Source organism: Dendronephthya gigantea, unplaced genomic scaffold, assembly GCF_004324835.1.
Source record: "Dendronephthya gigantea isolate DGI-Jeju-01 unplaced genomic scaffold, DenGig_1.0 000458F, whole genome shotgun sequence".
NCBI lineage: Eukaryota > Metazoa > Cnidaria > Anthozoa > Malacalcyonacea > Nephtheidae > Dendronephthya > Dendronephthya gigantea.
The window spans coordinates 41,461-56,366 of record NW_021163468.1 but is presented as its reverse complement, the minus strand read 5'-3'; the positions used below and the strand labels follow the sequence as shown (position 1 = coordinate 56,366).

Below are 14,906 nucleotides of genomic sequence, written 5' to 3'. Positions count from 1 at the left end.
TCCGCCCACGTGCATTCAGAGGGTCGTAGTCATCGAGACGCGACACTTTCAGAGTGCCTAGATGCCTTGAAAGCATGCAGTATCCGTTTATTTAGCAATGTTGTCAAAGCCATATATGATGACGGTCCTTACGTCCTAGCACCAGCTTACCACATGTTTCGTAAAACATATGCCGATTGGAAAGGCATGTCATCAGACGAACAAAAGATGCACATCGCAGCATTCATGGCTTACATTCCTACCGACGATGTACTCTTGCGCTCCGGAGTTCGAAGTGCAGAAAACAAGGAATCCATTCCAACTATTTCCCTGCTAGATGACGAATCACCTGGTTTATCTACGTCAGCACCTAAACAAGATTATCTTCAAGTCACAACAAATCTCGAATTCTCCTCCACCAAATTTCTACCATCGGTCCAAGCCAGAGGTTAAAGGCCACGACGTTCTAGACAAACCACGACGCACGCTTTCGTATCGCTTCAAGAAGCTTCGGTTCTAAATGATGTTTTGCCTCCTCACCTTTTAGCAGATGCTTTAATAAAGCCTTAATTTTTGGGTACAGTTAATAAGAAACGCGATACGACTTTAATTGTGACAAGTATACTCAGTTCAACACTTGGTTTATTATGGAATAAGGTCATAGCCTCGACGGCAGACAAACTGAAAGACGGCGAAATTCGTAAGATTGTCGTACGCGAGTTATATGATATCAAGTCTAAAATCGATGGCCTTTCTAGATCAACTTCACTCGCCAGTTATAATTTTCTAGAAGAAGGAATAGAGTTACTCAGTGTTTCTCTCGATAAATCAAATCTTTAGTAGAAAGAGAGCGAAACTCACGACGAACCAGGTGAACTTTCGAGCGTTATTCTGTCTGGTATCTTAACCAAGCAATAGAGCTTCCTCCAGCCAGGAAAAAGCTTAAAATCAACTCGGACAGAGAGTTAGAAACTGCGAGAAAACGATTCGAGGAAGCGCGCAAGGCAGCAACCACTGCTTTCTGGAATGAGGCATTTAGTATCGAAGATCGAATTTTTTGCAGCGAAGCTACGAATAGTTTCAAAAATAGTGGAACATCTCGATTATCCTGAGACCGCAATCACCGAATGTTTATCGTTTTGGAAGAAGCTGCATAGCTTACAAGCCATTCAACTGATTCAAGAGATATTCTCAGTGTCTTTGAACGATGGAGTCAAATCGTTGTTGAATAAAACTCAACGGGTGGAGAACGTCTGTCGGTTATGTTAATCAACTATGTGTTGTTTCAATATGTTTGCAAATTCAGTAATAAATGTTCATTTGAAGTGTCCGCCTGCATGCCAACGATTGAACTTCCCACTCGCAGTTTTCATCCAATAATAAGCTGGCACGAAATTTCAGCAAGAAATTCTATAAAAGAGGAATTGCCTCATCCTCCAAACGAACAGACCCTTCATGAAAAAAAAGAGCTTCTCTATATGCTGTGAACAGTCAGGGGGTGTTCTTACTTTCCCTCGTACTCCGCCTTATGAGAAAATTATGATTATCCAGGAGGAAGGAAAAATTAAACGGATTGAATTACCTGAATTTACAGGCAATATTTTAATGGCCCTTTCTGTTGATATCAATAACAATGTTTACGTGCTAAAAACATACTGGTGAAGATTCCTGTTGACGATATTGAACGAGAATTACAATGTAAAAGCAGAAGACAAATTAGATTTGCTCGAGGACAAAATATCTTCTGTAGTTAGAATCGCAATATGCAAAGACGATGATATCATCATCATCCAACACAGAGGCCTGATGTGTATGTTTGTAACAAGATGTGTCAATTGAAATACAAATTTGACAACGACTCAAGTGAGGCATTTTCATTGAGTATTTCCCAGCAGAATGAAATCATGATACCAACAAACGATCATACGGCAGTTCAAATATACACCAAGGAAGGAAATCTGAAGACAACAATAAAAGTCCCAGACCATCATAAAGTTGTCAGAGTGGCATTTCACTAGGTTATTTGTAAAATATTGGTTCTAACCGTGGTAGGGGAAAAAATTCCTATTTCTTTCTGCGCTACCCTGAAGCAGGCGGGAAGCTGGAAACTCTTATCTTCTTTTGTAAAGTTGTCGATGTGCAGTATCCATATCTGGTATCCCATAATGGCCCTATTGTTGTTGTAAGAGAAGGAAACTTCACTTACCTATGATGAGACTCAATTGTTATAAACAACCATTTTCTGCCTAAAACACAGTAAATATACTACCGCTACTTTCCTGAAACAGTAACAGGAACCTTTCAATAAACTAAAGTAAAGCAAACAATAGATGTTGCTAGATTTATAAAATTTGTGAGCTGTTTCATTCACGTGGTCTTGTTTCCGTTGTAAGGAACACAAGCGTAACTTATATTTAAATATTGATCCAAAAAACGTTCTTTGATCTTGAAATTAAATTAAAGATAATCATGTTTTTGTCTATCGTTTTATGCCAAATTTTTCCAGGCTTATTTTTTCGGTGAAGCCAAAAAACGAATTAATAATTATGACGAAGTTTCTATCCCATGTGCATGATGATACGATTTTAATTCAACGCCAATGTTTCTTCATATGAATTGATTTTTGTATCAAATAACCGAAGACATGCGGATCTCGTTCAAGTAAACTTTCCTATTCATAATGGAATATTGAGGGTACGTGACATTTTACTAAACCTTTGTGACGATTTGCTGACAAGTGCAATTTTCGTAATTCGGGTGTGTGTGTACATTGACATATTCCAACTTCGCAGGCCAGGCTATTCTACCTACGCTCCACGACCCACGCTGCGGCGAAAACCCTGGTTAAGGCTGGTCATGTGACAGCGCAAAAATTTTTAATTAGCGGTTAGTTCATATGCAAGGGAGGGGCGGAAAAGGGCTATCTTTAAAGGCTAGTTTCCACTCAGGAAAATTCTCCTTTGGATCGGAGGGGACGGAAAAGTTTCTTTTGTATAAACGCCGCCTGAGAACTCAGCGACAAAAGAAATTTTACTGTCCATTCCGATCCAAAGGAGATTTTCCTGAGTGGAAACTAGCCTTAAAACCAGTTACGGGGAATCGAGGAAGGGAACGGGGGACGATAAAACAAGGAATAGGAAAAGCCAGAATCTTTAAAACAAGGAAAGGGAAAAGCCGGAATCTTTAAATCAAGGAATGAGAAAAGCCGGAATCTTAAAAACAAAGAATGGGAAGAGCCGTGGGAATGAGCCGGATCTTTAAAACAAGGAACGAGGAAAGCCGGAATCGTTAAAACAAGGATAGAGAAAAGCCGGAATCTTACGGCTGGAAGTTTGTAACTAAATTAGTTACTCAATTTCCGCGCGAAATACAAAATATGGCAATTTGGCATGGCTATATTTCCGTATTTTACCAATTAAAGTTGTCAAAGATCTTTTCCGTCAGTTCACTCAATTGCTTTCAAAGAAGATGCTCGAAAATTTTGTCAACGGTTATCAGTATGGTAACCGGTGCTCTAATTGGTTTTGGAAAGGCGATCGCCCTTTTTGTGCACTGAAATCCATTCATCCCGTTTCCAGTCCAACGGTCACACTCCATGTCGGATTACTTTATTGTATAATGCATTAAGCTTGCCTCCTCCGCAGGCATCTCTTATGTATTTATATTAGGCATTTATAATTGGCTTTGGTTAGCTTTGTCGGGGAGCGAGAAAAAAAATTGCTGATCTCTCCCACTTTTTCCTCGCCTTCCCCGACACAGCTAACCCAAGCGAAATATAAATGCCTAATATTAATACATAAGATATGCTTGCGGAGGAGGCTAGCATTAAGCATAGTAGAGACTTCTTCTGCTATCTTTCGTTAAGCAATAGGAGGTATAATATCGGGTCCTGTAGCCTTGTTGGGATTTAGCTCTTGGTTTGAATAGCCAACAACATTCCATCATAATCAAATTAATTTTAATGTAATAAATATATCTAGTTATGTTAGTTATTAAGTTAATAAAAGGATACTGTACGAGTGACTGCTAATCAGTTAAGCGTCAGGAGAAGTACGAGATAGAACGAACGGTTGATTTACAAATAGTTGTGTTAGACAAAGTCCTACGGGGATCCACCCTTCAGGTACTGAACTTTATCTGTTTGCATGTATGTTTGTAGTGTGATTAGTGTTTATGTTAATGTTTAAGTTTAGTTTGATTCATCGTATGAACTAAGAAAATGATTGGAATGCATGTATCTTTATACCTTTTACTTATATATAGTTAAACTTAATCTTTTCTATAGAATATATTTTCAATAAATATTAAAGAAATTCCCGTTCGACTTGCGTTTAAAGTAGCAGTGCCAAACAACTTCTGAAGGATATGTGTGCCGTTTAGTAGGCAAAGAGAGTGTTTGGTACAAGTAATTTGAGAATCAGAGAGTTATTACGAAATGTCGGACTCAGAATCAGCCTCTGTAGCCGAAACCCCTGAACTTCAGAGTACAATTAAAACTAAGCGAAAGCAGTTAAGAGCCAGGATAACCCGTTCCATAAAACGTATTAAGGAGTACATTCAACAGAACAGTGAGAACAAAAAACGATTTGATAAGGAGATAAGGGAACTGAGATGCGATTTTGGAAAGGCACGCGATTTGCACACGCAATTGTACGATTTCGCAGACGAAACGCAAACAGCAGCACTAGATAAATGGGAAAATGAATTAACGAATGACGTTTATTCGATAGAAGAAGAAATTGAACTGTATCTTAGTACACTTTCAATGCCGGGGGCATCCCAAATCCCAAGTACCACGGAAAATATGCAAAGTATGCAAGATATGCCGCCTCTTGAAGAGCCTGAAACTCGGTCTACAAATACGGACAACATTCCAGCAAACGAAGTAAATATAATCCCACAAGTGAATGAATCCCCACAAGAAAATGTAGTTCCACAAGCAAACGAATCCTCCCCAGTAAACGAAACCCCCCCAGTTTGCCCCATTTCAACACGAGTTAGTTTAAATCCAAACCCAGCGCCATCTACAACAAGTTCCCGTCCCTTTGATGCATGGATAGACGATTTGACAGAGTTTAAGGAAACCGTATTGCCTGAAGTGTCACAAGCCGTGTCAATAGCTGATGCACTTTATAAATTAGAAGCCAGTAGGGATATACCGACCATCAAACTTCCTAAATTTAGCGGCAACGCGCTTGTCTATGCTGATTTCATAGACCGGTTCAAAATCCATATTCACGACAAACCACATTTGACAGACGATAGGCGAATGATTCAGCTAAAAATGCATGTTACTGGAGACGCAGAACGCGCGATCTCAGGTGTTGGTTCCAAGGGCGTTATGTATGCAACGGCATTAAAGATTTTAAAGGAACAGTTCGGACAGCCAAGCACAAATGCACGTTGTTTGGTAAATCGGCTTACCAAAGGTGATAAAATCCAAAGGAATGACAGGAATGCGCTTCGAGAACTTTCGATCGATTTAGTTAATTGCGTGGCGACGATGCATCAAGTCAAGTACTTCGCTGACGTAAACGCGAGTGATAATTTGCGAAAGATAGTAATGAGATTACCGGATTATCTCATCCAAAAATGGAAAGGCGTTGTTATAGAGATTAGAGACAAGCAGCGAGCCCCAACGATTAACGATATAGCCACCTTCCTCAGAAAACAAGTTAAGGCGGAGTTTGATCCTGATTTTGGCGACGTAACGCTAAGACCCCCCAAGTACGACACGCGAAGAGGCGATGGAAAGGACAGAAATGGCATACATTCAGCACAAAAAACCTTGAAATGCTTCGTGTGTGATGGAGATCACAAAGTCGTAGAGTGTCCCACCCTAGCTGATTCCACGGTTCCAGAACGCTTGACCTTAGCGAAGAATGCAAGATTGTGCTTCTCGTGTTTAAACAAAGGACATACGTCGAAGGAGTGTAGATCTAAGAAAAGATGTGAGAAAGACGGATGCACCCGTATGCACCACCAACTGTTGCACGAAGAACCTGGGACGATGGGAGCTATGTCATCTATATTAGACAGAGGAAGCATTCTACCAGTCGTCAGAGTTTGTTTTAAAGCGCCAAACGGTCGAACACGCGAAGGAAATGTACTCATGGATAGCGGGGCGGGTACAACGGTTATAAGAAAGGATTTTGCACGATCTCTTGGCTTGCAAGGAAAACGAGAGAAGATAAGTCTAGCTGTAGTTGGAGGAGAGAAAGTCGACGAGCCAGAAAGCAGAAGAGTGTCATTTTCCATCTCAGCACTAAACGGTTCTGAAGAGCATAAAATTGAAGCCCATGAGATTGCGAGAACTGTTCTAAGTGTTCCACGTTTGGATCGGTCGTAGCTGAAGTCGTTCACCCATCTTCGAGACGTCGAATTTGCGCATAAAGCTGGTCCAATCGATCTTATCTTGGGAGTCCAGTACAGTCATTTACACGCAGAAGATGAAGTGCGTCAAGGTCGTCAGTTTGAGCCTGTCGCGAAACGAACAAAGGTTGGCTGGTTTGTCATTGGTGCTGATAGTTCAAAGAAGACATCCAACATATACTCAGTACGTCTGGTCCAACCTGTTAATCTTGAAAAATTCTACGAGTTCGAAACCCTCGGTATTCAAGCCCCTCAGTATCAATGTCCCGAATCAGCTATGTCAATTGAAGATAGAAAGGCGATCGAGTTAATGGAGAATTCCTGTAAGAAAAGGGGAGAAAGATACGAAATTGGTCTTCCTTGGAAGAAAGATAAGGGTTTTCTACCCAATAACTATGTTCTTGCCGAGAAAAGGTTGCATTCGCTGGAAAGAAGTTTGCGAAAGAACGGTGATAAAGCTCGTTTGTACCATGAAGTCATGAACGAATACGAGAGAAATGGTTGGTCGCGTCAGTTATCGAAAGAAGAAGTCGAAGACAAAGATAAACCGGAGTATTACCTGCCTCATCACGGAGTTTATCGACCGGAGAAAAAGAGTACCCCTTGAGAGTCGTATTTGACCCTGCTTGTCAATATCATGGTGTGTCGTTGAATTCGTTCCTTTACAAAGGTCCCTGCCTAATTGGAAATCTGCTTGGAGTGTTATTACGCTTTAGAGAAGATCTCGTTGGTCTCGTCGGAGATATTTCGAAAATGTATTTGCAAATCCTCCTTCCAAAAGAAGACACGCTGGTCCATCGTTATTTATGAAGAGATTTGGATGAAAGTCGCGATCCAAAGGTTTATGCGCTTCAAAGAGTTACGTTTGGAGACAAACCATCACCTGACATGGCAAGCTTTGTTATGATCAGAATTGCGAATGAAGACGAGTCTCAGTATCCACGAGCTGCTGTGATTCTCAAACGTGACCGATACATGGATGATCTCATCAATTCAACGAATTCAAAAAGCGAAGCAGAGAAAAGCATAAACGAAGTCGACAGTGTGTTGGCTACAGGAAGCTTTAAAATAAAGGAATGGTTCGTTTCATCGCCAAGTGAAGACGAAAGAGACAAGGACGTTTCAAGTCCTGAAGAAAGGAATTCAAAGCAGGACGAGATTGAGCTAAATAAAGGAAGTACAGCGACAAACGAAGTTAACCTTGACGGTGAAGAGGGAATCAAAACCTTAGGAGTCAACTGGAATCCGCAGTCGGATGAGTTTAGTTTCTCGGTAAAGAAGATAAATGACGAAGAAGCGTTAACAAAGCGAACAGTTCTTTCGAGAATTTCACGTCTGTTTGACCCTCTGGGTTAGACCTCCGTGGTAACCATCAAGGCAAGAGTTGCTCTCCAAGAAATTTGGAAGGCAAAGAAGTACGACTGGGATGATCCATTGCCTGATGAAATGCGCGATTTGTGGTACAAACTTTTCAGAGAGCTGGAAGAGTTAAATGAGATTGCAATCCCACGTTGTTTACGTCCTCGCTAGATTTGTGGACCATCCGAATTGCACGTTTTCGCCGACGCAAGTGCTACAGCTTATGGAGCAGTAGCTTATCTTCTCTGGCCTACTTCCAAAGGTCCTAAAGTGAGTCTAATCGCCTCGAGAGTTAGAGTTGCCCCTTTACGTCAGGCAACTATTCCACGATTAGAACTTATGGCATCATTGGTTGCTTCGAGATTGGCAACTACCATTTACAACGAGTTTAAGACGAAGCCAGAAGTGGTTAAGCTGTGGTCCGATTCAAAGATAGTTTTGCATTGATTGCAGTCCGATTCTACAATGTTGAAAGCGTTCGTGGGCGTTCGTGTAGCTGAGATACAGTCAACGTGGGAGTCAAGTCATTGGCAACATGTTCCTTCCGCCTTGAACTCGGCAGATGATCTAAGCCGAGGAATAAAAGTCAAAGACATGCCTGGTCGATGGTTTCAAGGACCGAAATTCCTTAAGTTGCCAGAAAGTGAATGGCCAAACGAGAGCGTGGAAACTGATACAGAGAATGACACAGAAAGAAAGAAACCCAAAATTGTGGGCAGTGTCAATCCCGAAACCCCATGTATTGATCCAAAGAAGTATTCAAATTGGCAACGGTTAGTCAGAATTACGGCTTATTGTATCCGTTTTGGTCGTAACGCTCGAGTCAGTGTACAAGATAAGTCGAGGATAGAGTTGGGTCCTCTTCAACCTGGTGAATTAAACGAGGCCAAAGAATTCTGGATTCGAAGAGCACAGAGCACGATAGTCGACTGGAAAAATCATTGCAAGGATCTTGTACCCTTCGTCGAGAACGACATCATCCGAGTTGGTGGACGCCTCAAGAGAGCTTCCCTTCCCTATGATCAAACACATCCCATCCTGTTACCCGGAAACCACCACGTATCAAAGTTAATAATGGAAGAATTCCACGAGAAAGTTTGCCACGCTGGCTGTGAAAGAAGCCTTTCTGAAAGTAGACGTGAGTATTGGATTATTGGCGGACGGCGTATGGTAAAGAAAATCATCAAGAACTGTTTGATATGTCGTAAGTTTCGTCAGCGACCCCACTCCACCTTGATGGCAGACCTTCCTCGAGAGCGAGTGAAACCATTTTCCCCACCATTTACAGTAACTGCATGGCGTGGATCTGTTCGGTCCATTCAGTCTTAAAGTTTCGAGAAACAAGAGTGTTAAAGCCTGGGGTGCAATTTTCACTTGTGCTACAGTACGGGCTATCCATTTAGAAATCGTCGAGAGTATGTCAGCCGAAGCCTTTCTCCACGCGATGAGACGATTCGCTTCCCATCATGGTTGGCCAAGCACGATAATTTCCGATAACGGTACGTCGTTTGTTGGAACAGAGAGATTATTAAGAGAGCTATTTACAAAGTTGCGAAAGAAGCTCGAAGATTTCGCAACCCTACATCAACTTCGCTGGATTTTTACCACGCCCCGGAGCCCTCATCAAGGCGGAATTTATGAAAGCTTGATAAAACAAGTGAAACGTGCCATTCGAGTGGTGATCGGAAGCCAACGGTTATCTTGGAACGAAATGAACACAGTGTTTGCCGAAGTAAAGTCGTTGATCAACGGAAGACCCTTAGGATACCCATCGAACGATCCCAATGATTTACAACCCCTTACCCCTAACCATTTCCTCATCGGTCGAGCATCGAACAGCGTTCCTCACGGGTCATTCGAAAGAAGTGAAATCTTAAGTCGAAGGTTTGAGTTTGTCCAAAGCCTGGTTCAGCAATTTTGGAAGAGATTTATTCGAGAGTATCTCCCGACGTTGCAGAAAAGAGGAAAGTGGCGATTAAAAGAACGACAGATGAAGATTGGCGACTTGGTCTTGATGGTCGATTATGAGACACCGCGCGCGGAAATGGAAGTTAGCCCGAGTTGAAGAAGTTTACCCTGGAAAGGATGGTGTGGTAAGGAATGTTTTGGTCAAAACGCAGCATGGTCATTACAAAAGGTCGGTGCAACGTTTATGTGTTTTAATAGAAGCTAGTAGCCCATGAACGAGCATCCACGAACTGTGGCCCCGGAGGGTTGGTTTGAATAGCCAACAACATTCCATCATAATCAAATTAATTTTAATGTAATAAATATATCTAGTTATGTTAGTTATTAAGTTAATAAAAGGATACTGTACGAGTGACTGCTAATCAGTTAAGCGTCAGGAGAAGTACGAGATAGAACGAACGGTTGATTTACAAATAGTTGTGTTAGACAAAGTCCTACGGGGATCCACCCTTCAGGTACTGAACTTTATCTGTTTGCATGTATGTTTGTAGTGTGATTAGTGTTTATGTTAATGTTTAAGTTTAGTTTGATTCATCGTATGAACTAAGAAAATGATTGGAATGCATGTATCTTTATACCTTTTACTTATATATAGTTAAACTTAATCTTTTCTATAGAATATATTTTCAATAAATATTAAAGAAATTCCCGTTCGACTTGCGTTTAAAGTAGCAGTGCCAAACAGCTCTCGTAATGAACCCAAAACGTCAGAACATGTAATCTCTCTAAAGCTGAATAAATTATCGTACCATTTTTCTTGAATTTTACTACGCTACTAGTTGTGTGTAGGGTATTGAGCGTTGCATTTCAATACATGAAATCGGTGCTGTTATCAGAAAAATCCATAACTTATCTACTCGTTCACATATATCAAAAGAAGATGGCAGCAGTAATTGAAAATGTAAACATGTCTTAATATGTACCTCTCCAATAGCGACATCTCTCTGATATGAACATATCAAGTCAAGTCCGGAATTGCAAAGTTAACCCATCCCCTGCTAATGATGTGATTTATTGCAAGTGCGTGAAGAGATAAACAATTGTGATATCAACAGCCCGTGTAACTCAGGTATATTTACTAGTCAAGGCCCTGCAAAGGAGTTTGTGTGCATTTCATGCAAAACAGGTTATCTCAATTGTTTTCGGGTAAAATGACCATGGCGGTCATAACCGCCATAGCTCTAAATCCTGAATTATCAAAGCTACAGTCTTTCTGAATTGCTTATATGGTTCAGAATGGTTGCTTTTAGGGGTGGTCACTGGAGGGTGAAATTATCATCAGTTTTATATTTTACAAGCAAATTATGTTTACCATTCCAGGTCAACTGCTAATTAGGCATAAAATTACTGATTCACCCGGAAAAGTCTAATTTTTTCTATTTTCTAAAAATGTTCGCCATATGATGAAAAAAATGCTTTTAATATATTTATTATAAATTTCCAAAGAAATAACGATGTTTTGTTGCGATACGACATATTTCATTTCACTTAACCCCCACTAAAACACAATTTCAGCCATATTTTGCAAATTTAATCGCTGTTTTTCGTCGTCCGTCGCAAGCGCCTTCTAAACATGGTACTCTAACACGACTCTAGTTGACTAAAGAATTCTTTCCGCCATTGATTTCATCAATTATGTCGCCATTGCAATGGCATAATCCTCAACAACTCCACCAAGTCCACCTTCGTCAATCAAGCCATTTTCAATATTGTAGTAAATCACATCTGTAAGTCAAAAGCAATTGCTTGTCAATACAAAACAACTTTATACTGAAATATGTAAAGTAGAATGGATATTAGAATAAAAACAAATTAAAAAAAAATGTTCGTGATATTTGTAGCAATACAATCGACTTGCAAACTTCAACAAATGTTTTAATTCCCATCGACAACTCTGGTGACGGGTTGCAAATTTTAAGGTTGGGAAGGTTTGACTTGGCTTTCTTTGATAATTTTCCACTTGGTGAGTTTTTCTCTCCAAATGTTGCACTTTCTCTTCATGTCATAGATGTTTCAAAATATAAAGTGATTTTTTTTAGAGATGAATGAAAGAGTGCAATGGAATAATGGTTTTCAGTCGAGGCCTAAAGAGAAGTCTTTCAGCACTTTTTGTAAATAGTATAGCTAGTAATTTTCAATAAGTGACCGTAAGTAAGAACGGGTTCAAACGGCTCACTCCTTTCACTTACTTGCGAATGCCACTACAGAGAGAAAGATACATAAATATATGCGAGTGAATAATACTGATTATTACTGAAAATGAAAAAAATGAGGAATGATCTAGCAACGGCTTCAGCCAGTGCTTCTTCTCTCAGCAATAAAAAACTCCATAATTCGAAACTCGCTAAAGTGCAAAATTAATGTTTCGAAGTTTTCTGAGCGTCATTTAGTAATACCAGCAAAGTGGTGTTGAAGGTTTTGAGGTATACGATACTTCATCAAATTTAGATTAAAATTTAAATTACAATTAATGTATCCTACCTTTCATTTGTGCTATCGGAAACTGCAGTAGAACGAGATTGAAGCTATAAACACAAATTGAAAATACCAGTTACGGATTTTTGTTAAGCGTTGCAAAGTATTCTACAAACATCGTGCTTATAAAATGTCTCAATATTTTGAACCATGTTTCATGGTATTTGTTTTCAAGAAATAATAGATGGACAGAAGAAACAAAAATGAGGCTCACATCAAATCTCATAGTTGGAGAAAGAATAAAATTAGACCTCTAGATGTCACCCAACCAGGTTGATCTTTTTTGTTATTTTCGGAATAATTTTATTCATAAAAATTTTATCATGTTCGCTCTCTGTTGTCATTTCCTACCATCTGTTGAGACCTCTGTGCCGCTAGGCAAGCTACAGCGAAAGAGCACTGGCTTCTACTGTGATATCTTATCTGTGAAGTCTTATCAGTGCCCGTTTCGTTGAAGAAACGATGAACCAAGATTCAACTTCGCGTCATAAAATCTTTGAAACATCAGCCCGACTTTCTTCATATTTCAACTGAAGGCCTTTCCGTGAAGTACTTTAGATAAAAAAGTCATTTATATCCGGATTGGGTTCCTCCTCCAGGGCAAGAGTCGTGCATTGACCACGTGATAACGAAACATTCTGAGCTCATCAGTGAAGGATGAACAGTTGTAAAGGTTTTATTGCAACTCATAAGAATTACCAAAGGATATATTTTGTAAAATCTATTATATTACGAGCGTCTTTCCTTAAGTCTAGCGACCTACATTGTTCCGGTACCGCATGAGAAACTCTAGCTCGAATCCTCTTGATCTGACGTATTCTTTGTAACCAATTACAGCCTAGGTATCTGTAGTTTTCTTCTGATTTTGGTGAATAACTGACGCAATCTTAAAAAGAAAAACATTCGTATACCGTCAATATCACATCCGGACATTTAAATTACCCTAAGTTACTGACCAAATTTATTTAACATGCATTGCAATATGACGAACCAACTTCGACAGGTTTTTATCGGAAATAACTCTAGGGCCATGATTTGTATTGTTTAGAATATCCCTGAGTTTAGCTTTAACGTTCAAACACACGATATTACTGTCGTTATCAATGGAAATGTCAAATACGTTCCTAAGAGCTTTCACTAGAAGAATATTAAAACTTGGTCGCTCTTGCAAATATATTTTGTTGTTTAAGCATGAATACGCTGGGCAGACAGTGTATGCCAATTTAAACAATGATACTGAAAGAATTTTCCTTACCTGACTAATTGAGGCCTCGTTTTTGTTTCTCTTAAGCTCAACTTTTAAAACCTCAGGCTCCGTGCCCTTCTGCAGTGAATCATCTCACACAAACACTTTTCCTGCCGAACAATATGCGCATGACATGTTCGAAGTTGCCCGCTTGTTGACTGTAACCGTGATCAACACATTGCCAAGCAACCAACTTCTTGACGCTCCATTGCGCAGGAGTCATTAACAACTGCAGTTCTATAAAAACAACAAAATAGTCATCTTCCCTGAAACACAGTGCAGAAAAATACGAAACCAACATACAGACCTTTTTGGTTGGGTCAAATAAAAGAAAATGTATATTTGACCATCATATCACCCACGATTTCCATCATCTCTGAACTAAGTGTGTTGCTTGAGTCTTCCTTTGATTTCTCAAGGGAGTTTGGGAGTGAATGGAATTTGGTGGGGGGATTAGTGACTAAGGGTATGGGTTTGCAGCATCTGAAGATATATCTGCGTTGTTAAGACTCTAAAGGAATACAAGGACAAATGATTGAAAACGAGCTTGCATATAAGCAAAATTATGTAACATGAAATGGACAAGTTTATGTAACAACACTGCCTAAGCTGTATAAAGTTTAAACACCACTTCTTAATATCTATTGAAAATTTAGCAAGCAATCTCCGTGGCCATAGAATGACATGTGGACTTACTTTTGTAATCAATGGCACGAATTGTTTTCTTAACAACAGTGGACAGTTGACAAACCAGGATGAAATGACATTATCAGCAAGAGTTACCGTGTATTGAGAGTATCTAAGGTGAAACATATCAGTTCGTTTATATTTTATTCAATTTCACAAAATCAATAATAAAAAGTTTGAGATGTTATCGCGTTAAACAAACCTCGATGATGCTGTGTGAGGCAAACATATTCCAATGACTTGTTTCAAATGGATCGCTGTGAAGTTTTTGTACTAATCACGAAGCTTTGAAATGCTATTTAAACGTTTTAAAAGAATGTTAGCAACTTTTCGTCGAATACGATTGAGTGTTTATACAACCTAGCTCTCTTAGGGGGTACATTGATATTCATAAAAGATTCTTAATTAGTAACTTCAAGAAACATACCAGAGAGAAATCTAACAGTGGTATGAAAACTTGAGGCGTTGGCGAAAGTTTAGTAAACTTTTCCAGATATGTTGGGAGCAGCCTAAGGACAGAAAATTTAGAAATATTACCCAATACTTGTGAAGGAGTATCTCGCATAACAAGAGACGTACATTTAAGCTGGAGTTTATTGAAAAACATTCTGTAAATTCACTGAGCCATATCAAGGCACGATTTCAAATATCTCCAAAGTAATAAACTTCTAAAACGCTGCAATTACTTAATCAACTTCATTCTTTACAAGTGCTAATGGACATAAAAAACGTCTCAAATTCCAGACAATCTTAAGTAGCCATACTTGCATAACTGAAGGCATTTCTAACATACATATGGTGAGACAATATACGCTTAACG

At 39.6% G+C, this 14,906-nt stretch overlaps 1 protein-coding gene across 1 annotated transcript; it reads left to right on the top strand.

Moving 5' to 3' along the window:
• Positions 1-3,736: 3,736 nt before the first annotated feature.
• On the top strand, positions 3,737-6,338 carry LOC114543444. Its single transcript, XM_028562418.1, has one exon. The coding sequence runs from the start codon at positions 4,415-4,417 to the stop codon at positions 6,326-6,328; it is 1,914 nt and encodes a 637-aa protein (XP_028418219.1). The 5' UTR covers positions 3,737-4,414; the 3' UTR covers positions 6,329-6,338.
• Positions 6,339-14,906: the final 8,568 nt, after the last annotated feature.

Bases quoted from the DNA above. Each gene is read 5' to 3' on its own strand.
- LOC114543444 (XM_028562418.1), top strand. From the start codon at position 4,415: ATGTCGGACTCAGAATCAGCCTCTGTAGCCGAAACCCCTGAACTTCAG.